The sequence below is a fragment of the Chlorocebus sabaeus genome, chromosome X, assembly GCF_047675955.1.
Source record: "Chlorocebus sabaeus isolate Y175 chromosome X, mChlSab1.0.hap1, whole genome shotgun sequence".
Taxonomy (NCBI): domain Eukaryota; kingdom Metazoa; phylum Chordata; class Mammalia; order Primates; family Cercopithecidae; genus Chlorocebus; species Chlorocebus sabaeus.
This window is the reverse complement of record NC_132933.1, coordinates 106,265,535-106,277,842: the sequence shown is the minus strand read 5'-3', so window position 1 is coordinate 106,277,842 and position 12,308 is coordinate 106,265,535. Positions and strand designations below refer to the sequence as shown.

Genomic DNA, 12,308 nt, shown 5'->3' with positions numbered 1-12,308 from the left:
ACAGCCTAGCTCAAAAGCCCATCCTCCAGGCCACTTCCCCGCCTGAGACAGACCCCTTGCTCTCAGGACCCTCTGAGCCAGGACCAGGGTCGGGTTCCCTGAGACCTGCAGGCCTGTGGGCGTGAGTGCTGGGGGCGAGGTTCGGGGCCAGCAAGTGACTGATTGATTGAGTCACTCGGCCCCTGTTTCCTGAGCTCCTAAAAATGCCAGGCAACCTTGCAAATGTTTCACGTTAATCTTCACAGGAGCCCTGTGAGGTGTTACGATGATTATTTTCATGTTATAGAGAGAAAATGGCTCAGTGTGGCTTGGCAACCTGTCCAAAGTCACGTAGGTAGCAAACCCGAGGAATCCTTTTTCATTTCCTGTGCTTTGTTTGTCATGTTTATTGTTTCCTGTGTGTTTCCCCCGCTAGACTAGAAACTCTGCAGGAGCTGGGACTTTGAGATTTTGTTCACTGATGTATTTCCAGCACGGAGAACGGGCTCATGGAAGGCACTCATTTCTTCAGTGAATAAAAGTGGCACAGCAGTCAATCAGTGGGTTCCAAAGTCCGAACTCAGGAAGGCAGGGTTTTCGTCACTGGGGATAATTGAGCTGTGCATGAATGTTAATTCACTCTTAAAGCTAGAATGAGGCGTTGTCCCTCTTCTGTTGGGTAAAAACCTTTGGATTTTACTCAACTTCACTGCATGGAAGGGAGCATAGGTGTTGCTAATTGAATCTCCTGTGGTCATTGTGTTTCAAGGGTCAGAGTGCAGACCTGAGACCACTGCTCACCGACTTCAGACTCCAGTTTATCTGTGCCCCGGCTTCCTCACTTAGTCTCAGAAGACTTAGGCTGAGGCCCCAGGAGGAGGTGAGTTCCCTGGGTCACAGGCAGAGATCTGGTGCTATAGTGATGGCCCCAGCTGGGGTGTGTTTGTCTCTGAATCCCTTGGTCCTGCCGCCTTGGACATAAGAGAGGTACGCTGAGCTGAGGCGAGTTGGAGGAGAAGCCTCAGCCCAGAGTCCAGACCCAGATCCTCAAGGCAGAGAAAGGAGGCTCACAGGACAGCAGGTCCTAGAAGAGCTGGACCCGTAGTGACCTTTGTCCCTCACTTCTGCTGAGACAGAGCAAACTGGCTCAACTTCCAGGTGCCATCGAGGACCATGTGACAGTGCAGTTTGATTCCTACTGGAGGAGGGGCAGGTGAAAGTCACAGGTGAATGGAGGCATGGGTGCCTTCCATGGGGCAGGTGCCCTCCTGTAGTGGCTGCAAAGGCGGGATGAGGCTGGAAAGGATCACAGCCAGCCACAGAGGATTGGCCTCTCCTAGCACACCTATTTGTGCACCCATGCACTTCCTTCTCTTGCCATTGGCTTTTTCTGAATTTGGGTGAGCCCCACATCATCAACCAGGCACCTGCTTCCAGGGGAAATGCGAGTGTCCCTTCATCGTGACCAAAGTGCAGAAAATATGTTTTTAGTTTATAGAATTTCAGAGTAGTCTCTAGGTACGCTGTCATCCAGCTCTGCTGCCTTATTTCAATGTTTAATGAAAGTGGGCTGGGGGACATGACCTGCTAAGCTACACCAAGCTGAACCCTGTTACCTTGATACTGTCGCAGTGATTGCTGCAGTATGCAATGGTTGCTCTGCACAGAAGCTCCTTGCTGGAACTTTCTTTTGAAAAACTGCCAAAGAAGGAGGAGCCTGGTAATCAAAATGCAAATTGTGGGAAAGGAGGAAGTGGTGGGGTGGGGACAGGGTAGGTGGCCAGTTAAAGAGGCAGATGCAGGGGAGCAGGCACAGTGGTTTTCAACCCCTCACAGAACTGACAGTGCTGGGCTGTTACCCACCCAGCCCCACACCTCTCCTCCCCTGCAGCCCTCTGAGCCCTGAGTCCTTCCTCCAAACCACATCAAGAGATCCTACTCATACACACTTGCAGAGGGTCTTTTCACCTCTAGGACTCTGTTTGATAAGAAGTAATTTTTAATAATTTTTAATTTTTGTTTTACTAGTGATATTCTTTATCAAAAATTGAGAAAATGCAAATAAAAGAAGAAAATTGAAATCACCACTCAATAGTAACCAACATCAGCATTTTAATAAATCCTCTGAGACGTCATATATGTGCATATTGATTATCAGAAATGAGATCACACTGCGCTTGCTTTCTTGGAAGCTGCTTTTAAACACATTAGGAACCAAAAACAAATTCCATAGCATTTTGAAAGCCTGTTCAGTATACCTGCTTTGGCATGTGTCATATTTTTTAACTGTGTCCTCTTTGCTGGACATTTAGTTGCTTCCAATTTTTTTGTTTGTTTATTTGTTTTTTGTTTAGACAGAGATTCCCTCTGTCGCCCAGGCTGGAGTGCAATGGTGCCATCTTGGTTCACTGCAACCTCCACTTCCTGGGCTCAAGTGATCCTCCCACCCAGCCTTCAGAGTAGCAGGGACGACAGGTATGTGCTACCATGTCTGGCTAATTTTTGTAGAGATGTGGTTTCGCCATGTTGCCCAGGCTGGTCTCGAACTCCTGGGCTCCAGTGATCCGCCCACATCGGCCTCCCAGAGTGCTGGGATTATAAGCATGAGCCTCTGCACCCGGCTGCTTCCACATATTAATATTTTAATGGTAGAAATGACTACAGTTAACATTCTTTCAGCTTTTCCACATTTAGAATTGTTTCATTATGACAAATGTCTAGGAATAGAACTCTTAAGATTAAGGAGATGTTAATTGTAACTGGTTTCTAAAGTAGATATCTTTAGACACAAGTCATACATCTGTCCAGTAAGGGAAACAAAATTTCATTTGCGAAACCTACATGATCTTAGTAGAGTTTCATGGAAACAGCTGGAGCTACCAGATCATGTTTTTAGATCATTCTCCCCAGGGTACAAGGGTAATTATTATCAGGATGGTAATGGTGGTCTAATGGCTGTGCCTACCGAGTGTACTCTCCTAATTTTGCCTTTATAGATCTCCATCCTTTGTCCAGAGCAGAACAGGATGGCCATGTCCCAGGTGAGTTCCTAATTTACCCATACTTTGTTTCCAGTGAAATTGAGGCAGGGTTTGGAATGTATATAGTAGACTTGAAAATACCAATTATCCCCACTTCTCTGGCTGTTTTCTATTCAACTTGTTCTCAGCCTCTGGTTTCTCTAATCCTTCCCCTCACCAGGAGAGAGGAAAGACAAAAACATTCCTCTCTGTACTTCTTGTTCTTTTTTTTCTTTCTTTTTTTTTTTTTTTTTTTTTTTTTTTGAGACAGAGGCTCACTCTATCACCCAGGCTGAAGTGCAGTGGCACAATCTCAGCTTGCTACAACCTCCACCTTCTGGGTTCAAGTGATTCTCCTGCCTCAGCCTTCCGAGTAGCTGGGATTACAGGTGCCCACCACCACGCCTGGCTAATTTTTGTATTTTTAGTAGAGACAGGGTTTCACCATGTTGGCCAGGCTGGTTTTGAACTCCTGACCTCAAGTGATTCCCCCACCTCGGCCTCCAAAGTGCTGAGATTACAGGCGTGAGCAACCGTGCTCTCTACTTGTTCTTCTGAGAACCGTACCTCATCTTCTCTTCATTTCCTTCTCACAGAAGGTTGTTTAAATACATAGGTTCATCTTGCTTTTTCCTCTTTCTTCATTTCTAGATCACTTGGTCTTTTCATCATTCATATTTATGATAATAACTTTGTGCATAATGTTTTGATGTGCATAGAAAAAACTAGTAGCCCAAAGGATTCTATCTTTCTCCCCCCAGTACCATGTTCCTCGTCAGAGAAGCCCATTGTTAACGGTTGGGTTAAATGGTGGGGTAGATGCATTTATATCAATTTAAGGAACTAAAAACATATGCATATGTGTTGTTTTTATGCTTTTACACAAATGGCATCATACTCCCATACCCATCTTGCCTTTTGCACCTGATTACTTTCTGGGTGGTGTTCCTTGTCGATATATAAAGATTGTTTCAATTTCTATTTCATAGTATGGATGTATTAATATCGTGTGACTTTATTTATGGATATTTAAGTTTTTAATTTCTTTTTATTATTGTAAACAGTGCCTCATGAACAACTTTCTCTGTATCTGCTTGCTCTGTAGTACCAGTGTTTATGGAGGTTATACCTGGTAGTTGGGTTTTGACTAAAAGGTACTGAGACTTAAATTTGCCCTCCGAAATCCTTCATAATTACTCCTTTCACTAAATGTAAAGACCAGATAATTTCTGTGTTCCAATTTTCCAGGCTATTAAAGATGAAAAGTCACCCGGTTCATTTTGTGAAGCCACTTAACCTGAAATTTGAGGAAGGTACTACAAAAAAGAAAATCATAGACCAGTTTCCCTTAAGAATATAAATGTCAAAATATGAAAAATATTCTGAATAGAACATTAACAGATTGCATTGGGTATTTCAAAAGCAATGGATGCACGTGGTAAAAAAGTTCAAACAAAACCTTTGTTCAACAACAAAAAGTTTTTTGTGGTTTTTGTTTTTTGAGCAGGGTCTGGCTCCATACCCCAGGCTGAAGTGCAGTGGTGCAATTTCAGCTCACTGCAACCTCCGCCTCCCAGACTCAACAATCCTCCCACCTCAGCCTCCCAAGTAGCTGGGACTACAGACACATGCCACCATGCCCAGCCAATTTTTGTATTTTTTGTAGAGATGGAGTTTTGCCATGTTGCCCAGGCTGGTGTTGAACTCATGAATCTCTTTCTCTGCTTACGCACAATCACTTGTTCTCTCCTGCATGTGCGCTCTCTCTCTCTTTCTCTTTCTCTCTTTAACAAGTTACAGTACATCCTGGTCTTTCTGGTCCTTTTTTTTTTTTTTAATGATCTTTTCATTTGTGTTAACTCTACACCAGGGTTTCTCAGTGTGGCACTATTGACATTTTGGTTGAGGTCATTATTTGTCGTGGGTTGCCTTCCTGTGCATTGTATATGTAGCAGCATCCCTGGACTCTCTACTAGATGCCAGTAGCGCTCCCTCCTCCAGTGTTGGCAACCAAAATATCTCTTGTCATTGTCAAGTATTCCCTGAGGAATAAAATTATCCAGTGTTTAAAACCAGTGGCCTACCCCATTTACAAAAATGGCTGCCTGATACTTCATTTGATGGTAATACCACTATTACCTTTCTCCTAATAATAGATATTTAGGATATTCCTAGTCTTTTGCTACCATAAACAACATAGCAATGTATAGTAGATTCCCATTGTGTGCATGTGAGAACATTTGTAGGATAACTTTCTAGATATGCAGTTTCTAGGTCAAAGTTTATGCATCTTGAATTTTGATTCAGAACTGTCAATTGCCTTCCAAATAGAATGTACTGATTTGCATTGCTGGCAACATTATAATGCTTTTTCCTATAAATGGGAAATCACAGTGTATTATCTGCTATGATTTTTGCCATTGTGAGGGACAAAAGAGTAGTGCATTTTAATTCGCTTTTCTTGATTTGAGTGTCTTTTTTCATTTTTAACCACCATTTGTACTTTTTTCTTTCAAATATTTATTCTAGTCATTTGCCCCCTTTTCTCTTGGGTGTGGAATTACTTTGATTGCTGGATGTTAGCTCCTTGGGTTAACTTAAGCAAATGAGATCTCTGTCATATATGTTGTCAATATTTTTCATCGTTTATTATTTGCTTTGATTTGTCTTATAACTCTTGGGGAGTGGACACAACATGTTTTTAATGTCTCATTTTACAATCTTTTGTGGCTTCTAGAGTTCTTGTATTGCTTATATAGGATTCTGTGAGTTGAGATTATAAAAATGGCATTTCAGTTATGTGGAAAAAATGGTGACTGAATGATGGTGGCACTGTTGAGTCTCCGTCTGGATGGAAAGAAAGTTAAACTCTTCTTTTTTTTTTTTTAAATTATACTTTAAGTTCTAGGGTACATGTCCACAACGTGCAGGTTTGTTACATATGTATACATGTGCCATGTTGGTGTGCTGCACCCATTAACTCATCATTTACATTAGGTATATCTCCTAATGCTATCCCTCCCTGCCCCCTCCCCACAATAGGACCCGGTGTGTGATGATCCCCTTCCTGTGTCCAAGTGATCTCATTGTTCAGTTCCCACCTACGAGTGAGAACATGCGGTGTTTGGTTTTCTGTTCTTGTGATAGTTTGCTGAGAATGATGGTTTCCAGCTGCATCCATGTCCCTACAAAGGATATGAACTCATCCTTTTTTATGGCTGCATAGTATTCCATGGTGTATATGTGCCACATTTTCTTAATCCAGTCTGTCACTGATGGACATTTGGGTTTGTTCCAAGTCTTTGCTATTGTGAATAGTGCCGCAATAAACATATGTGTGCATGTGTCTTTATAGCAGCATGACTTATAATCCTTTGGGTATATCCCCAGTAATGGGATGGCTGGGTCAAATGGTATTTCTAGTTCTAGATCCTTGAGGAATCGCCACACTGTTTTCCACAATGGTTGAACTAGTTTACACTCCCACCAACAGTGTAAAAGTGTTCCTATTTCTCCACATCCTCTCCAGCACCTGTTGTTTCCTGATTTTTTAATGATTGCCATTCTAACTGGTGTGAGATGGTATCTCATTGTGGTTTTGATTTGCATTTCTCTGATGGTGAGTGATGATGAGCATTTTTTCATGTGTCTGTTGGCTGTATGAATGTCTTCTTTTGAGAAGTGTCTGTTCATATCCTTTGCCCAGAAAGTTAAACTCTTTTACATCATGTAAAAGTGAATTCCAGATTGATCAAATACCTAAATATATATTTGAAAAATTAAGTGAAAATGTAAGAGGATATTGGCATAACCTTGCTTAGTGCAAGAAACTTTTTTTTAATGGTACAATGTTTTTCTTTTAATGATCATTGGGACATCTTAAAATTCACTACTAAGTACACACATAAATAAGGAAACATAAGAAATGTCATAACCCAAGTACTTTTGAAACTACTACTTAGTTCCAAGCCCCAGCATGTATCAATTGTATGAATTAATTTTTTTTTTATTTAGAACCTGGATCTTTGTTTTAAGACTAGTATAAACAAAAATAAAATATAAACAACTTGTTATTAATATAATAGCTGTAGTTATTAACTGCAATAATACAGTAAAAAAGAGTCATACTAAATGTTAATGTTCTTGTAACAGAATTATCCATATCACCTTATGGTAGCAAATTCTGGCAAGAAATGATCATTCATTTCTTATTAAAAATACTTATTTCCAAGATTGATCAGTTATACCACAAATAAAACCACAGTTTATTTCATAGAGCGCTTACTTTTCTCTTTTTTTTTTTCTGAAAGATCTGCTATTTACAGGGAACTACTAATTTCAGATCAGTTACTCAAACCAGGGTTATTCCTATAAATTTACATCTTAACTTTATATATAGTAGATGTACACTCATATTCCCTCTCCAGTCTTGAAGCTAAACACTTTCACAAAAGAAACAACCTAAAATCACTTCATGTGAATCTTGGTTCTTACTTTTCTTCTACCTCATTTGTTCTTCCTCTTCATCACCAAAATTCTCTTCCTGCATGATGGTAAAGGAGAGAGATCTAGCAGCCACTTCTACAGCAAGGCCATCAGTGAAGGTAAAATCCAGTGACAGCTGTAGCCATGCCAGCCTCTGCTTAATGGAAGTCTGTAAGGACTCCCTGGGAGATGGAGGGGTAGTGGCCAGAATGCCTCCATCTGCTTGAGATTCATCTTTGCCTTCACATTGGTAATGCATTCTCTCTTCTGCTCCTTGGAGGAAGACTTCATTTGCAGAATTGTCTTTATTTTTACCCTCTAGAGCAAGCTTGTCCAACCCATGGCCCCAGGCCACATGCAGCCCAGCTTTGAATGCAGCCCAACACAATTCGTAAACTTTCTTAAAACGTTATAAGATTTTTGGCTGGGTGCGGTGGCTCATGCCTGTAATCCCAGCACTTTGGGAGGCCGAGGAGGGCGGATCACAAGTTCAGGAGTTTGAGACCAGCCTGACCAACATGGCGAAACCCTGTCTCTACTAAAAATACAAAACTTAGCGAGGCGTGGTGGTATGTGCCTGTAATACCAGCTACTCAGGAGGCTGAGGCAGGCGAATTGCTTGAATCTGGGAGGCAGAGGTTGCAATGAGCCGAGATCATGCCACTGTACTCCAGCCTGGGCGATAGAGCGAGACTCTGTCTCAAAAAAACAAAAACAGAAAACAAACAAACAACAAAAAAAAAACTATGAGATTTTGTTGCAGTTTTTTTTTCTTTAAGCTTATCAGCTGTCATTAGTGTTAGTGTATTTTATGTGTGGCCCAAGACAGTTCTTCCAGTATGGCCCAGGGAAGCCAAAAGATTGGACACCCCTGCTCTAGAGAGTTCACATAAATACTCAGTCCTACTTATTTCATTGTCACTTGTGGAGTGTTTACTGTTTTCCTTTTCAGTATCATTTTTACTGACTTTTTCTGTATCTGAATTCACTGATGGTTCTGAATTACTTGTGGGTTCCACTGGGCTTACAGGAGACAAGGATTTCAACACAGCATGATTACTAAGTAGAGGTTACAACCACTTCTGCCTTTCTGCCTCTGAAGCTTTAAATCCCAGCACAGATTTTAATTCTTGGAGCACCCTCTTGGATTCTTCATGCTCATGCTTCTGTCTTTCTTTGTCTTCTTGAGACAAGTAATAAAAATCATCCTTTCTGCAATCACTGTCAATATCTATATCACCTACATAAGCTTTAAGTCCATCCTTCTCAGGGAGTGGATCTTTGTCTGCAGTGTGTAGAGTAGGCTGCATCAAAGGTAACACTGTACAGTGTGGGTTTTCACATACTACCTGAGGCTTGCCTTTTTTTAATCTGTATTTCTTCATAGCAGTTTGTCCACCTGAGAAATGGCCTCTTCCCAGCAATTGTTGCTTGTTTAACCATGGGACTGAATCAACTTTAATTTCTGTTCTAGGATTTGATAAGCCTCTGACACTGTTCTTGTGTTTCTTTCATACAAATAAGCTTTTCAAATGTATCTTTGAGAATTATTACCTTATTCAGTAATGCTTTCACATGGAGCTGCAAGTTGCACACTGCTGTGTGAACGTTATTCAGTTCTTTTGACTTCTGTTGAGTTTTGGATAAACACTGGTACTGACTGGTGCTGAGTTTCAAAGTACTGATAGAATTCAGAGTTGCACTTAAGCTCTTTTAAACAGGCATAGTAAGCATGAGGTAGACCTTGAGTCAAATCAGATAAGATATGATGAGGCAAAAGTGCTGAAGTTAAGTAAAGGCCCAGGAGATGAACTGGCTATAGAAAGTAATAAGGCTAACCGTCTGAAGAATTCTGAACTCTGCCACCCAGAGTTGGAACAAAACCTTCAATGTAGGCAGGCTGAAGTCATCTGTAAAGTTAAGTGCTTCCTCTTCTGAAATCTACTCTTCACTAAGTCCAAGGCCTAGCTCCTTAAAAGGCACGACACAGATATAGCTGGTTACATTGTCACTTTCAGAGTTCAGAGGGTAGTTTTTTAGCATCCATAGGATAGATAGCCTTGCCGCTTGGAAATTCTGAAGACAGCTTTCCAGAGACCGATGAGGTACTGAGTGGGATGCTGTTCAGCTTTATTAAATGGGATGAATAATCATTTATTATTAATCATTCAATAATAATTCAATGTATTATTAAATTATATAATTTATAAATATTTATGAATTATATGATTTATTATAAATTTAATAATTATTAATCATTTAATAAATTATTCCATTTATTAAATGGGATAAAGCACTGACCCTGTCAAGCAAAAGTATAAATCCTCTGGAAATCACTTCAGTTTGTTGAATGAGACATAAAGCTTTTCTTACAAGGTTAGTAATAGCTCAGCTATTTGCTGCCATATCTTCCAAATGAACATTGTATTTTTTTCAGGTCACTTGTAGTTCAGCTGTCCTCCATACTCTCAAAGCTCTTATGACCAAATACACAAATAGAATCACTCCCCATACCAGCCAGGAAGATACAATCCGCCAAATGGGAAGCATAATGAGCAAACTAATGAAGGCAAATAGCATTGAGACATCCCAAATATTAGGGGTTGCCAGGGAGCAAAGTGTTGCAAGGTATCCACTTTCCTGTTGTTGAGGTTGCCCTGGAGACAGGATACTGGAATCAAGTAGCTCAGTGAGCTCCACATCCTCTTGAAACAGGACTTCCTGTTACAGGATGGTATGTAATGAGTCGGAATCCAGCATCCAACTTGTGAAGTAAGTCATCTTTCTTACTGCGCTGAGAAAAAAACCAACTTTTGGTGGTTTTAGCCACTTTTAGCAGAATGCGTTGCTTAATAACCCATTCCCTGAGCATGCCAGTAAGTGGAGTTTATGTTCATTGAGTGATTACTGTATCCCAGGTATTTTGGTAGGACTCTTGTAGGAAGCTTTTGTTGTCCCTCTGTGGTGCATTTTTCCATTTTTGGTGACAACATATTTCAAAGTCTGTGTGTCCCAGATCCTGTAAGTACTGATAAAGCAGAGAATTCCAAATGCTACCTCCTTGTCAAACTCCGGTGTTATCCTTCTCTGCCATGCCACCCACTTCAGCACGATGGGAAATCAGAAGAAACATTTGTAATGAAGATGGGAAACCTAGAAACCATAATGAGAAAGATTGTCAGATTAAACTGTATTAAAATGTTAAAACCCATAGAGTCAAAAGACATATTTGAAGCTGAGAGAAAATATATGCAATGCATATGATATGCAAAGGATTCATATATAGAAAATGAAAAAGGATGAAAGAAGACACAAAATGTGGTGGACATATAGACAAAAAGATAAGGCAAGCAATTTCTGAGAAAAAAGTGTGATGCCATTTGCAAAGATGTTTACTGTCCCCAGTTTTTAAGCCAGGAAAACAGGGCTGATTTTCATTCCTCCTTTTCTGTTGCGTTCCAACAAATGAACCCAGTTTCAGCCCTTCTACTGTTTGCCTTTCAGAATTTTTTTTGTTTTATATATATACAAAACCACAACATTTTGTATAGGTTGTTTTTAATGAAAATATGCTCCTACTATGCTTTTCTGTTTTGGGGTTTTTGTTTTTTGTTTGTTTTTTTGAGATGGAGTCTCGCTCTGTCGCCCAGGCTGGAGTGCAGTGGCACAATCGGCTCACCGCAACCTCCACCTCCCAGGTGCAAGCGATTCTCCTGCTCAGCCTCCTGAGTAGCTGGGATTACAGGCATATGCCACCATGCCCAGCTAATTTTTGTATTTTTAGTAAAGACAACGTTTCACCATGTTGACCAGTCTGGTGTCGAACTCCTGACCTCAAGTGATCCACCTGCCTTGGCCTTTCAAAATGCTGGGATTACAGGCATGAGCCACCGCACCTGGCCCTGACATTAGAAATGTCTAAGCACAATGAAAATCTTAAAAATTATCAACATCCATATCAAAGTGAGAAAAATATTTGAAGTATACATAACAATGAGCTACCTTCTTTTATACACTAAAATTCTAACAAATCATTGAAGATCACACCTAATATATAGCTGAAAGATTATGAATTGTATGTAGAATAGTATACCATGTATCGTACTTCATATTCTTAAACATTAAAAAGGTTGATAACAGTTAGTACAGTCAAGTATGTAGAAAAAACACCAAAGAAGTTATAAACTGTATATGGCATTTTGTGGTGGAACAGTTGATTTATATATATCAACATTTACATTGCAAATACCCTTAACACAGTAATGCCCTTTCTAGAATTTTACCCTAGAGCTTTAATATATCAATAAGACAAGACAACCCAACAGAATGAAGACTCATAGCAACAGAAATATTAGTGGCCTAGAAACATACAAAAAGATTATAATCCTCACTAAAACTCACATATATGCTGTCATTTATCTGTAAGAGTGGTAAACTTTGAACAGATAGGTAAGAGCCACTGTTGGTGAGAGTACTGGCTGGGTGACAGGTAATTTGGCTGTACTTATTAAAGATCTTTTTCTTATTTTAATCAGCAGTTGCATTGATAGGACTCCATCCTAGTGAAATATTTATATGTCCACAAAGATTTCCAAGGCAGTTCTATTCATACCAGCAAAAAGTAGAAGGAGAAAGCCCTAAGCGTCCCATGTTCCTGAGAATCCAATAATGGTAGAATGACAGCTATACTACCAGGTGGCATTGCTTATGATAAAAATGACCCCTGGTTGGTAAACAAACTTCACGTGGACGAGGAGGACTAGAGAGTAGTTAAATTGCCACATCTGTACTCTGGAACTGTCATGATAAAAATTGACTGATATG

The 12,308-nt window shown here is 40.3% G+C and overlaps 1 protein-coding gene and 1 pseudogene across 8 annotated transcripts in view; one reads left to right on the top strand and one right to left on the bottom strand.

Annotated features, from left to right (window-relative positions):
- KRBOX4 (KRAB box domain containing 4) overlaps positions 1-12,308 on the top strand; it is a 31,480-nt gene that overhangs the window by 226 nt on the left and 18,946 nt on the right. For all 8 annotated transcript variants that reach the window (XR_012092035.1, XM_007991479.3, XM_007991486.3 and 5 more), the window contains exons 2-3: positions 749-859; positions 2,976-3,020. Coding sequence is in view for 7 of the 8 variants with exons in the window: in XM_007991479.3 (XP_007989670.3) it covers positions 3,006-3,020 (15 nt within the window). In the remaining variant the exon portion in view is untranslated. The remainder of the gene's footprint in view (positions 1-748; positions 860-2,975; positions 3,021-12,308) is intronic.
- On the bottom strand, positions 6,469-10,223 carry LOC103231866 (vezatin-like; annotated as a pseudogene).